At 42.2% G+C, this 12,262-nt stretch overlaps 1 protein-coding gene across 1 annotated transcript; it reads left to right on the top strand.

Annotated features, from left to right (window-relative positions):
* Window positions 1–5,961: 5,961 nt before the first annotated feature.
* Window positions 5,962–10,532, top strand: LOC125448231 (tubulin alpha-1A chain). Its single transcript, XM_048523347.2, has 4 exons — window positions 5,962–6,098; window positions 8,463–8,685; window positions 8,815–8,963; window positions 9,052–10,532. The coding sequence occupies exons 1-4, from the start codon at window positions 6,096–6,098 to the stop codon at window positions 10,030–10,032; spliced, it is 1,356 nt and encodes a 451-aa protein (XP_048379304.1). The 5' UTR covers window positions 5,962–6,095; the 3' UTR covers window positions 10,033–10,532.
* The last annotated feature ends 1,730 nt before the right edge of the window (window positions 10,533–12,262 follow it).

The raw sequence follows: 12,262 nt of genomic DNA, 5'->3' as shown, positions 1-12,262 counted from the left end.
TATTTACTGCTTTTTGAGTATCTCTTCCTTGGTGTTTTCTGTATGTCCTTGTATTCATGTTTAAGAGACAAAAATATAAAGTATGTTTTTTACTGTTCTGTTAATGCATGGCACACTCAATTCCTATCTATTATATTCATTTTAAACTTTACAAATTTTATGATTTTTTGAAAAAAAAAGTTTAAATGGAATTGTCTTAAGGAAAAAATATTTATTTGATTTGGCTCCAGTCTTTTTGTGAAGTTGTTATCAACTAGAGGGTAAACTTCACCATCCTTTTGGGCAGTAGCCTGATAATACAGCTTGCTCAGTTTTCATCTCATTGATTTTGGCCTGGTGGCTCAGTAGTTAGCACTGCTGCCTTACAGTACTAGTAGGCCTGGGTTCAATTCCAGCCTGAGGTGACTGCCTGTGTCGAGTTTGCACATTCTCCCTGTGTCTGTGTGTGTCCCCTCTGGGTGCTCTGGTTTCCTCCTGTGGTCCAGATGTGTGCATTAGGTGGATTGGCTGTGCTAAATTACCCCTTAGTGCCCAGGGATATGCGGGCTGAGTGAAGTAGCCACGGTAATTGTGGGAATAGGGTCTGGGTGGACTGCTTTGAAGAGTTGGTACAGACTTGATGGGCTGAATGGTCTCTTTCATTGCTGTAGGGCTTTTATGATTTCAGAAACACCCAACTCCCTCCACCAGCCCCCACCCCAAACCGCCAGCCTCATCATCTTCAAACAGGAGTGTCTACTCGAAAAGAATTCCGCAGGCTGGTAAGCTTCCATAGATGGCAAGAAATTACTCTCAGGCATATTATGATATTGTCGTCTAGTGCTGCAGATGCAAACTGCAGTGAGTCAACACAGTGTAGAGCTGGAGGAACACAGCAGGCCAGGCAGGATCAGAGGAACAAGGAAGTCAGTGTTTCGGGTCAGGACTCTTCATCAGAACTGCAGTGAGACTGCTACCCATGGAGCCATAGCCAACATCAAGTCTAATTCCAAAGCCTTGAAGCCAAATTTATGGTGACCCTAGCAGTGCAGTGCTGAGGGAATGCTGTCTTTACAGGAGCACCATCTTTTGGGTGAGCCATTAAACTGAGACCTCTCCTGACCTCCGAGGTGAATGCAAAGATCCCAGGATCACTGTTCAAAGAACAGTGGGCAGATCCCCTGGTGCCTTGCTAATGTTTATCACTTAACCAACATCACTGAAGACAATGTTATCTGGTCATCATCACATTGAGTGGTGTATGCAAATTGCTGACTACGTCTTCTACAGTACAATGAAGACAACTGGAGTGCTTCATTGGCTGTAAAGTGTTTGGAAGACCCTGAGATTATGAAATGCAAGTTTCTTTCTGTTCTTACAAACTAAACTGACTCAATTAGATGCCGTGATAACAAAGTGTGAAGCTGGATGAACACAGCAGACCAAGCAGCATCTTCTTTTCTGATGAAGGTTCTAGGCCCGAAACGTCAGCTTTTGTCCTAAGATGCTGCTCGGCCTGCTGTGTTCATCCAGCTCCACACTTTGTTATCTCAGATTCTCCAGCATCTGCAGTTCCCATTATCTCTGATTCAATTAGATACTGATTCTTTTCTTTCAACTCTCTCTGAAAGATATTGCACAATTATATAGGGAAATTGGATTGTGGAAGTGCCTACAATATCCTAAAAAGTGAATTGCAAATACTGTTTTATGGATGTGACAGCAGTCGTATGCTCTGATGTGATAAAAGAGGCTTACAACCCACCAGGGTGCCAAGGCAGTCTCCATGGTAACAGAGCTATTCATCTCCTAGCGACAGGATTGAAAAATTGACTGTCCATTCTAATTAGCTTTCCAACATGCAATCTAGGAGAGGCAAGCTGTGTTGAGATTACTGACAGTGGCAAATCTGACATGCTCTTGAACCAGTAAACAAAAGAATTGTGGAAATAATTTAATTATTTGTCCTTAAGTTTCATTGTAGCAGAAATGCGTTATTATAAAGGAAAAATGTTCTTCTTACTATTCATAAAAAACAATCAGCAAGCCAAAAGTGGCCCAACAGGATTCACATTTCTAATTATCTATCTGTCGATTTAATAAACCCAGGGTCAGCGATTGATTGATCGGTATCTTGGGCAGAATCAATGGCATTGGTAGACAGATTTCTGGATTAACATGTGTACATTTGAAGATGGCTGTGGTTCTGCCAGTAGGCAAGTGGATAATGCAGCCAGAAAATTAAACCAGAAAGGTCCTTCTGAATTGCCTGGGGAGTAAGAGGGATACTTCAACGTCTCCAAACTAAAGAATATCAGTTATACTTTCAGCTTTCCTCAGTGACTCTTGCTGAGAAGGACACATAGATAGCAGATGAGCATTATCATCAGCCCTGGCTGAGATTTAACCTATCATTGAACTACATATCAACAGTCACCATCTAGAATGACACAAGGGACAGCAAGCACAGGGGTGACAAGTGAATGGAACTTGATCCGCATTTGGAAATGGGCAGCAGAGTTTGGATGCCTACAGGTGAAGTGAACAGCTTGTAATCTGATTTCAGGGATCAGAAAACAGGCTGTATATCATTCTATATTGGTTCCTGGTCCACTTAAATCTAACTTTTTAAAATGGTCATTCTTGTATTATTCATTATCATTGCCTCACTCCAACATATCACTGTGTTCTACTCCAACTCTCCAAGAACTCCATGTTCTTTCAAATCTCCACCTCTTTTAACACCATCACTATCAACCATGTCTTCAGCCATCATAGACATGCAGCATAGAAACAGGCCCTTCAGCCCACCATGTCTATGCTGAACAACAAATACCAAACTAATCCCATTTACCTGTGCTTGGTCTGTAGCTTACTATGCCGTGGTATTTTAAGTACTCATCCAGCTGCTGCTCATATGTTGTGAGAGTAACTGCCTCCAGCACCCCCTCAGGCAGCATGTTCCATATTTCTACCACACTCTGGGGGAAAACGTTTTCCCCAGATTCCCTGAAAACCACCTACTCCTCACTATAAACGTATTTGCTCTGGTCTTAGACATATCTGCATGGGGAAAAGATTCTTGCATTGACCCTACCTATGTCTTGCATGATTTTGTACGCTTCAATCAGATCCCCCCGTCAGCCTCCTCTGCTCCAGGGAAAACAAGTCCAGGCTATTCAGTCTCTCCTGATAACTAAGACTTTCCATCCCAGGCAACATCCCGATGAATCTCCTCTGTATCCTCTCCAGTGCAGTCACATCCTTTGGATTTGGTGATTAGAACTGCACACAGTTCTCCGTCTGTGGATTAACCAGTTCTTTATAAAATTGTAACAAGACTTCCTTGTTCCAAATTCTATACCCTAGCTCATGAAGGCAAGCTTCCCGTACACCACCTTCACCGCCCCGTCTGCCTGTGCTGACACCTTCAGGGATCTATGGACTTGTGCACCAAGGTCTCTTTGTTCCTCAGTATTTGCTAGCAACTTACTATAGTCTCATAATTCTCCCAAATAACTATTGTTCTCTATATTCATTTAAAATTATTATTGTACACCAAATGTTTCTCCTTCATTAGATCATTATTGCAGTGCAACATTTCTGAAGTGTGTTATTTATCTAGAAGATTCTGTTGAACAAAGTTATGGATTGAATTTCAGCTGCCTGACATTTGTTGAAATGGAGTTATTTGTCATGAATTAGTTGATCTTGGGGACTGTAACTGCTAAAACTAACTTCAGGACCAAGAGCCAGGCAGGGTGAAATCAACTATGATTCCTACTCCGATTGTGAAAATCATGATACCAGAACTGTGAGGCTATACCCATCAGGAAAGGGTGAATAGGCTGTCTGTTTTCCCTTGAAAAAGATTAAGGGGTGAGCAAATAGCGATCTTTGAAAGGATGAATTTTTTTTATGGATACTGAAGGAATGTTTCCTCTTGTATGGAAGAGTATAGCCAGAGGTTAGCAACATGAAAGTCCCCAGGAAATCCAGTAGGGAATTCCCAAGAAATTTCTTCACCCAAAAGAATGGTGAGAATGTGGAATTCATTACCAGGGAGTGGCTGCAGGGAAATAGCATAGATTAATTCAAGTAGAACCTAGATGGGAATCTGAGACAAAGGGATTGGAGGGTTTTCTAATGGAATTGATTTGGGAAGGATGGGAAAAGGATCGTATGTGGATGGGGAGATTGGATTGTTTCCGTGCCCTCTTATTCTGCGTGGCTCCATATCACGCCATGTAGCAGCACGGTTGTGCCCTCACTCTCCTGACAATGACAAGCGATGAATGGCTGTTTAGGATCAACCATGTGAAAAAATGGTTACTTGGGTGATGTAGCAAATGGCTCATTGTGACTACCTAGTGCTCTCATCCTGAGGAAAAGGGGAGAAAGCAGTCACTGCAGAATGAATCACGTAGAACGCTGTAGCTGCAGTGTGAGTCACATGTTACACGAGCGACCATTCTTTTGAAATGCATAATTGTTACTGGGGGCGAATAATAATTTTTCCCACTTTAGAAAATATCCAGATATGGTTTTCTGCCCGTACAAATAAGACAGCGAAATTTGACTTCCACATATAACAGGCACATTTATATGTTCAGATAACATCAACAAATCTATTGGAGACGCTTACAATACAATCGAATCTGGACCCCTCCATTTCGAGACACAAACTCCCTCCATCAGCTGATAGGTGTGATTGAAGCTTACACCGGGCTAATGTCTGGTGTAATAATCAGCTTTATGCCTTCTCTACCAGCAAAGAAAACTACGTCCCTATATCCAGTGTGTAGGACTGCCTTTGTCTGTTTGCTGAAATATGCTACTCCGGACAGTCAAAATCACCTAAAATACAATAGAATAAAAATAATAATGCTCGTGGGAAATGTTTTAAAATTCGTTTTTTTTAATAATTCGACAAAATCAGGAATAGACTGTTTCTCTGAAACCGCTTCAATTTAAAATAGTTACACTGTATTGACGCGTGTCCAGCACAAAAGACTGAAAAATCCCCGCCCCACCCTGTCCCATTCCACAGCCAGTTTCGTAACATGAAACAATAGCAACAAGAGACAAAGTTGCTATTACCAAGGAATCCGTTTTATTTTGTCTCCCGATCCTGCCCCAATGGAGGGCAATATTTGCGGCGAAGTTTGTCGGGATGTGACAGTTTAGAACTGAGAAGGCGCCGTTAACAGAACGCGCTGGCCGAATTGCAACGTGTAGAACATTTTCTGATACAGTGAGAGAAACAGCAATTCCGTCTTATATCGTTACAAAGAGCTAATGTAACAAACTTCACGAATGTAACAAACTTCACGAATTATTGTATTAATTTTACAGTGGCCAGTAAATAAAATACCACCTTTTTACATGCAGGTTCTAGTCGTGTAATTCTGCTAAAAGATTGAACGTGGTTTGTAAAAGAATGCATTATTCGTTGGGGGCGGGAAATTCCTTGTGTAAAATAGATGGAAACGTGGCTTCGTTAATTATGAAAAACTTTTTAACGAAGAGAATAGTCAGAAAATTGTTAATCTGTAAATTGGTATTTATAAGATATTTAATAATTTCCTTCATCAAATAAGCAGTTCAACGTAGTCCATGATGTTATCAGTGAAAAAATATTTCCTTTGAATTTCTCTTTATAAGGCAAGGCCATCTTATTACTTCAGAAGAACAGTGGTTTGATTAATTGCTGAGGTATTTTATCCTCTGAAAACCGGAATCTTACTATTTCGTCGCCAGTTCAAATGCTGTTTTCTCAAATGTCAGCCTTTGTTCCAAATCACTCGTGGTCAAGGCGATTAGTTTATTCAGGAGCGTCTACCCAATCAGAACCCGCGAAGCGGTTAACGGAGCATGTTTCCTCCAATCAGAGAGTCAGCATTGTGATAGTTCCTCGTCACTCAAACAGACCTCCTCCAATGGGAATGGCTCCACTGACCAGGACCCGGTGTCTGGCCCCACTATAAGAACATGTCTCTCCCAGCTGAGGGTAGGTTTTTTCTTACGACGACCCGTAAAAGTCGCGCTGTAGGAAGAAGTCGCTGAAGTCCTCTCTTTATTCCATTTGTTTTGTCTACTATCAAGGACCAGGCATCATGGTAAGATGCTGTTTAATACAAAAAGAGTTTTCTTTCTCCCCAGCAAGCTACACGTTGGAATTTCGTGTTGTAAGACTTGTTCTCGTTTTTAAGCATCTTAATTGTTGTTTTTAAGTACACTTGTCTGACTTAATTTCTAAATTCCACTACGCAAATCTCGTGAACATAAACATCACGGGATAGCTAAATGCGGTCCGAAGTGAAAGGAACGGAAGAAAGGCTGATAGCGTGGGAGGTGGCTCATGTGAGCATAAACCGACCAAATGATCTGTTCGTGTTGCAAATACAATGCAACAAACTACGTTGCCTGTGAATGATTTAATTACAACGGGAATAACTTGCTATCAAAGATAGTGTACACGTACGCTATTCGCATGCAATTTTCCGTCAATACAATCAATTTCACACTTAATGCTAAGGGTGATGAAATAAAGCCATTTCAATGGACTTCTGCAAGTAATGTTATCCGGAGGGAAAAAATCCGTTACACTTAACAGCGAATTTAAGATCACTTCTAGGCTTTTCGCTAGCTAATCGCTGCATATGTCTACAAGGATATGTGAAAGAGATGTTGGAACACAATGGGCAGTGACTCTCAACGTGCAGAGGGTGTGAGCTGAATTTGGCATACTTCCCCCCCCCCCCCCCCCCCGACCCCCGAAATTGCTTTGTGTCGGGATTACTGACGTTTCCACACTTACTGCTCAATGGCTTGTCAACCATAGCTACAAACTGAAAGCTTTCGTCCCCATTCCCTAGTGAAATCACTGTAGGGCTGCTTAGTAACAGTACACGTCAGTGACGGTCATACGTGGACACAAAGCCAACGTCAACACGAGGTCACCGTGAAATAGGCAGCTTTTGTACATCGTAAAGCTGTGCTAAGAATCAAACTACGGATAATGGAGCCTGTCTAAATTACTGGGCTTAAAGATAAAAAAGATGGCGGTGTAGGGGAGAGTGGTTGTAATCCGTCTGCTTCCCTTCTGGGAGGGGTCGGGGGGAGGGGAGACATGGCGGCAGTTGGAGACAATCTGCACTGCAGTATGACCCCACCCAAATTCAGCATCCGAACCAGAAATTCTAGCTAGTTTGCGTATTGCAATGCTAAACGCAAGAATTGCACGGATGTGCCCTTTTTCTGGCCAGTATCAGGGATACAAGATCGATTCCAGCTTCGGGTGACTATGGAATTTGTATGTTTTCCCCGCTTCTGTATGGGTTTCTGCTGGTTTTCCCCTAACAATCCAAAAATGTGCAGGTTAGTTGGATTGACCGTGTTAAATTATCTATGGTGTTCACAGATGTAGGCTAAACGGATTAGCCACGGGAAATGCAGGGATGCGGAGGGTTTTAGGTCGTATGCTCTTTGGGGTGGGGTCGGTGCAGATCGAGGGGCCAAATAGCCCCCTTCTGCATGTAGGGATTCTGAGATTCTCCATGATACACGATTTTTTTTCATTTTAAAAAAAACTTTGGATTTATACAGCAATCCCATTCTAGGTTATAACTGTTTTTACAGATGGGTCTAGTGGGTTGTAAAATCGTTACTTGTGCTTCAATTTTTTTTCAGGAAACGTCTAAATCAAGTATCCTCTTAAATGTATACCCAAGAACAATCATTGATTTCAAAATAAGATTTAATTTCTTTGAGAAATGTCAACAATTGCTAAAAGCATTAAATGTATGTTGGGATGGTGGAGTACACTTTATGAAGTAATTGTTTTATCATAATTGACACTGATGCAATATTGAAGATGGCATATGCCGATTGCTAAATGGCTGGGTGATGTGCTTGATTTCCATATTACCTGCAAATCTGAAATACTAAATTTCAGTTCTGTTTCAGTCCCAACTTGAGTTGCGTGCCTGCCCCTTTCATATGTCTCTCCAGCATGAGTTGCACTCCTGTCAAGTATATGATACTTAAATAGAAGTTGACCTGATGCAGTTGAACCACATCTGTATAGGTCAAGCATAGACCTGATGCATGTGACCACAATGGGAGTAATACCACCCCCTCAAATGCTTTCCAATACAGTGTCATACAAGGAATCCAATCAAGTACAGATGCTTCTCATAAACTACATGTCTTCAGCTGCCTCAAATTGCTATGTGGTTACCTATCCAGCCTTTACATCATTCATGACTGTCCTAACAACTGATTAGTAAGACATCTGTGGCAACAATCAGATGTATTTTGCTGATGGAGGTAGCATCTGCCTGCCTACCCATCAAGGGAGTAGTAGACTTTCTCCTAAAGGTAATGCTTACCAGAGCATGAATGCAGTAAAAGTTTGTATGGAATGTTTTTAGATCAGATGTCAAACTAGTTGATCACCACTTTGTTTGTTTCTCTTACAGCGTGAGTGCATCAGTATCCATGTTGGCCAGGCTGGAGTCCAGATCGGAAATGCCTGCTGGGAGCTCTACTGCTTGGAACATGGCATCCAGCCTGATGGGCAGATGCCCAGTGACAAGACCATCGGAGGTGGAGATGATTCCTTCAACACCTTCTTCAGTGAAACAGGAGCAGGCAAACATGTTCCACGAGCTGTGTTTGTGGACTTGGAGCCAACTGTAATAGGTAGGTGAGGGGCATGTGTAACACTAACCGTGCAGACCTCTTCTCTGGTTATGCCACATGAGCCTGATTTCATCTTGTGGTTACATGTGTTGATTGTAACACTGAAATTGCACTGTCTCTCGATCCTAGATGAGGTACGTACTGGTACTTACCGCCAGCTGTTCCACCCTGAGCAGCTGATCACTGGGAAGGAAGATGCAGCTAATAACTATGCCCGTGGTCACTACACAATTGGCAAGGAGATCATTGACTTGGTTCTGGACAGAGTTCGTAAACTGGTGAGTTTAGTCCTGCCTTGGAAGGCGGATGTTACAACTGGCTGTATTTAAATACCTGGTAACTGACACTTGCTTTTGTCTTCTGCAGGCTGACCAATGTACAGGTCTCCAAGGTTTCCTGGTCTTCCACAGCTTTGGCGGTGGCACTGGCTCTGGCTTTACATCTCTGCTGATGGAACGTCTCTCTGTTGACTATGGCAAGAAATCCAAGCTTGAGTTCTCCATCTACCCAGCTCCCCAGGTGTCTACTGCAGTGGTAGAGCCTTACAATTCCATCCTGACCACCCACACTACCCTGGAACACTCTGATTGCGCTTTCATGGTCGACAACGAAGCCATCTATGACATCTGCCGAAGAAACCTAGACATTGACCGGCCAACTTACACCAACCTGAACCGATTAATAGGTCAGATAGTGTCCTCTATCACTGCCTCCCTTCGCTTTGATGGTGCCCTGAATGTTGATCTGACTGAGTTCCAGACCAACTTAGTGCCCTATCCCCGCATCCACTTCCCCTTGGCCACCTATGCACCAGTTATCTCTGCTGAGAAGGCATATCATGAGCAGCTTTCTGTGTCTGAGATAACTAATGCTTGTTTTGAGCCAGCCAACCAGATGGTCAAATGTGACCCTCGCCATGGCAAGTACATGGCCTGCTGCCTCCTCTACCGTGGCGATGTAGTGCCAAAAGATGTCAATGCAGCAATTGCTACTATTAAAACTAAGCGTACCATTCAGTTTGTGGATTGGTGTCCCACTGGTTTCAAGGTTGGTATCAACTACCAGCCTCCTACTGTGGTTCCTGGAGGTGACTTGGCTAAGGTTCAGCGGGCTGTGTGTATGCTGAGCAACACCACAGCCATTGCTGAAGCTTGGGCTCGCCTGGACCACAAGTTTGACCTGATGTATGCCAAGCGTGCCTTTGTTCACTGGTATGTTGGTGAAGGTATGGAGGAAGGAGAGTTCTCGGAAGCCCGTGAGGATATGGCTGCTTTAGAGAAGGATTATGAAGAAGTTGGTGTTGACTCTATTGAAGGGGAAGGAGAGGAGGAAGGGGAAGAATATTAAGTTTTTGACATCACAATATGGTGCTGCTGTAACAGGGAGCCAAGATTAAAGCATAAAATATTGAGTTTAAACATGGGGAATTGTAATTGCAGGTTAACCAATTTGAAGTGGTCTGGTCTTTCACTTTGTTAAATATCAGTTAAATGCTGTTGCTTAAGTCATGTCTATTAATGTTTAATCAGTTTTAATAATCTTTGCATTCCATATTTATTTTATTCTATACTCTTACTGTTTTCCACAACTTTTCTTCTACCCAATGTTGTCTCATGCTGTACTATAGTCAACATTATGCCAAGCCTTTGCAGTTGACCTCAACTGGCTTTAAGTCAGTGGGTAAATTTTTTGGCTTTTCTTTTTTAAACATGAGTTTCAACTCCTTTCTTAGTTGTAATCTTTCATAATGTACACTTTAAATTGAGACAGCTGTACAGCCAACCTCTGTTACAAATGCAACTCATGTTCTGGCTCTGTTGAATTATCAATAAAAAAAATCCCTGTCACTCATCCGCCTCACTGCATTTTAATGTTTGTTGAATGGATCAAAAAGACTGCACTCCTTCTCTATCGGTAATATGGATAGCACACTTATTTTTAGTATTAAATGGACTTCAGGGCAGCTGCCAACACTCCAATGTAAAAGTTCCAAAAATCATCAGATTTTTTAAAGGTTAAACAGGGACTTGAATGCAGTCCTTCTATTGCAGAGATGTATTGAATGTTTGAGACAATTTGCTTGCATTTGTGTTCTGATTAATTAAAATTCCAATGCAATTATACTGGGGTGATTTATAAAGCAAGAAGGGTGGCCCATTTTATGGGGTTGGGAGGAGAAAGTAACATTCCCAATACACCAGAAAATAGAACAGCCTCCTTGGAAAAGGAGCTAAGGTTAGTGGTTTGGTTAAGATGTGATAAAACACAATACTTAGAAATATCTCATGACCTTTATCTTTACCTCTGGCTAAGACCTAATTCTCACTTTGTCATATTTCATGTGAACCCTAATCTTTTTTTAAACAAAACTGGGAGTTAAGTTTGCATCTTCCTCCTTTATCTAATTCACTCCTTAGGAACACATGACTGATTTTTTGATTACATAACTTTCTTCATTTTGTTGTTTAAACAACCTAGACTTGTGCTTAGTGTATCATTAATATAGTAAGACTGTGGCACTTCACAGACCACTGTTCAAATTTAAACCTGAAGCCACCTAAATGCTAATTGAAGTAGATCTCTGCAATTTTAGCAAGGGACAGAATTCAACAGCTTCAGCCCCTGACAACTGAAGCCCCCAGGTCCCCAGCCCTAGAGAGGGAGAGAGAGAATATTAAAGCCAGGGCTATAGTGTGTTTGGTTTGGGGGTTGGGGGGGGGGGGGTGGTTTTCAAGGCAGGAGAAGGTGCAACAGCCACTGCCTGCCCTGCCCTGCTCTCTTTGCTCTTTTTCCACTTTTTTTTTCCCCCCCCTGCATTATGACAAGACACCACCTTGTCCGTCCGTCCCTCAGTACAACAGATGCAGTCTAACCAAGGATGTGCACAAATATTTCATTGTGACTGTTGTTGGCATAGTTAGCAGCTTTTTTCCTCTTTTTCTTTTTTTTTCTTTCTCTTTTTCTCTTTCTCTCTCTTTTTCTTCCCCATGCCCTTAACCACACTACCCTTGAGAAAGTATTTCCTCTCTTGAAGGTGTTGAGTCAGGAAATGAGTCGCTTGCTGCAGGATACCCAGCCTTCTATACCCACAGTATTGACATCTCTGATCCAGTAGAGTTTCTTTTCAACAGTTTCCCCAGGATATCAGTGGAGAATTCAACAATATTAATGCTATGCAGTGCCTGAAGGGAGGTGATTAGATTCTGTTTTCAATATTGTCACTGGCTTGCACTTGTATGATGCAAAGGTGAGGTGCCACTTAGCTCAAGCCTGAATGCTGCATGCAGTCATAAAGTCCTTATTTGACTAAGGAGACAGCCATGTTAACATGTAATGTGAAATCATCAGTGAACATCCCCACTTATGATGGGGGGGGGGGGCAGGTCACTGATTAAACAGTTTAAGATGGTTGGGCCTAGGATGTTGTTGCAGGAATGTCTCAAGCCAATGTCCTCAGGCTGAAATTATTGGCTGTTATCAGCCATTGTCCCTTGTGCTAGGTAGGATCCTGCCAGTGGACAGTCTTTCCCCTGTTTCTTATTGATTTCAATTTTTTGAAGTCTCCTTAATAACACTC

This window comes from Stegostoma tigrinum, chromosome X (assembly GCF_030684315.1).
Source record: "Stegostoma tigrinum isolate sSteTig4 chromosome X, sSteTig4.hap1, whole genome shotgun sequence".
NCBI classification, from domain to species: Eukaryota; Metazoa; Chordata; class Chondrichthyes; order Orectolobiformes; family Stegostomatidae; genus Stegostoma; species Stegostoma tigrinum.
Note: the sequence above shows the minus strand (reverse complement) of the source record. Positions and strands in the feature narration are given on the sequence as shown.

What these genes read in the sequence shown, in the direction of transcription:
- LOC125448231 (XM_048523347.2), top strand. An exon ending in CTTGGAGCCAACTGTAATAG is followed by an intron (nt 8,686 to 8,814) that starts GTAGGTGAGGGG and finishes TCTCGATCCTAG; the next exon opens with ATGAGGTACGTACTGGTACT. An exon ending in TGGACAGAGTTCGTAAACTG is followed by an intron (nt 8,964 to 9,051) that starts GTGAGTTTAGTC and finishes TGTCTTCTGCAG; the next exon opens with GCTGACCAATGTACAGGTCT.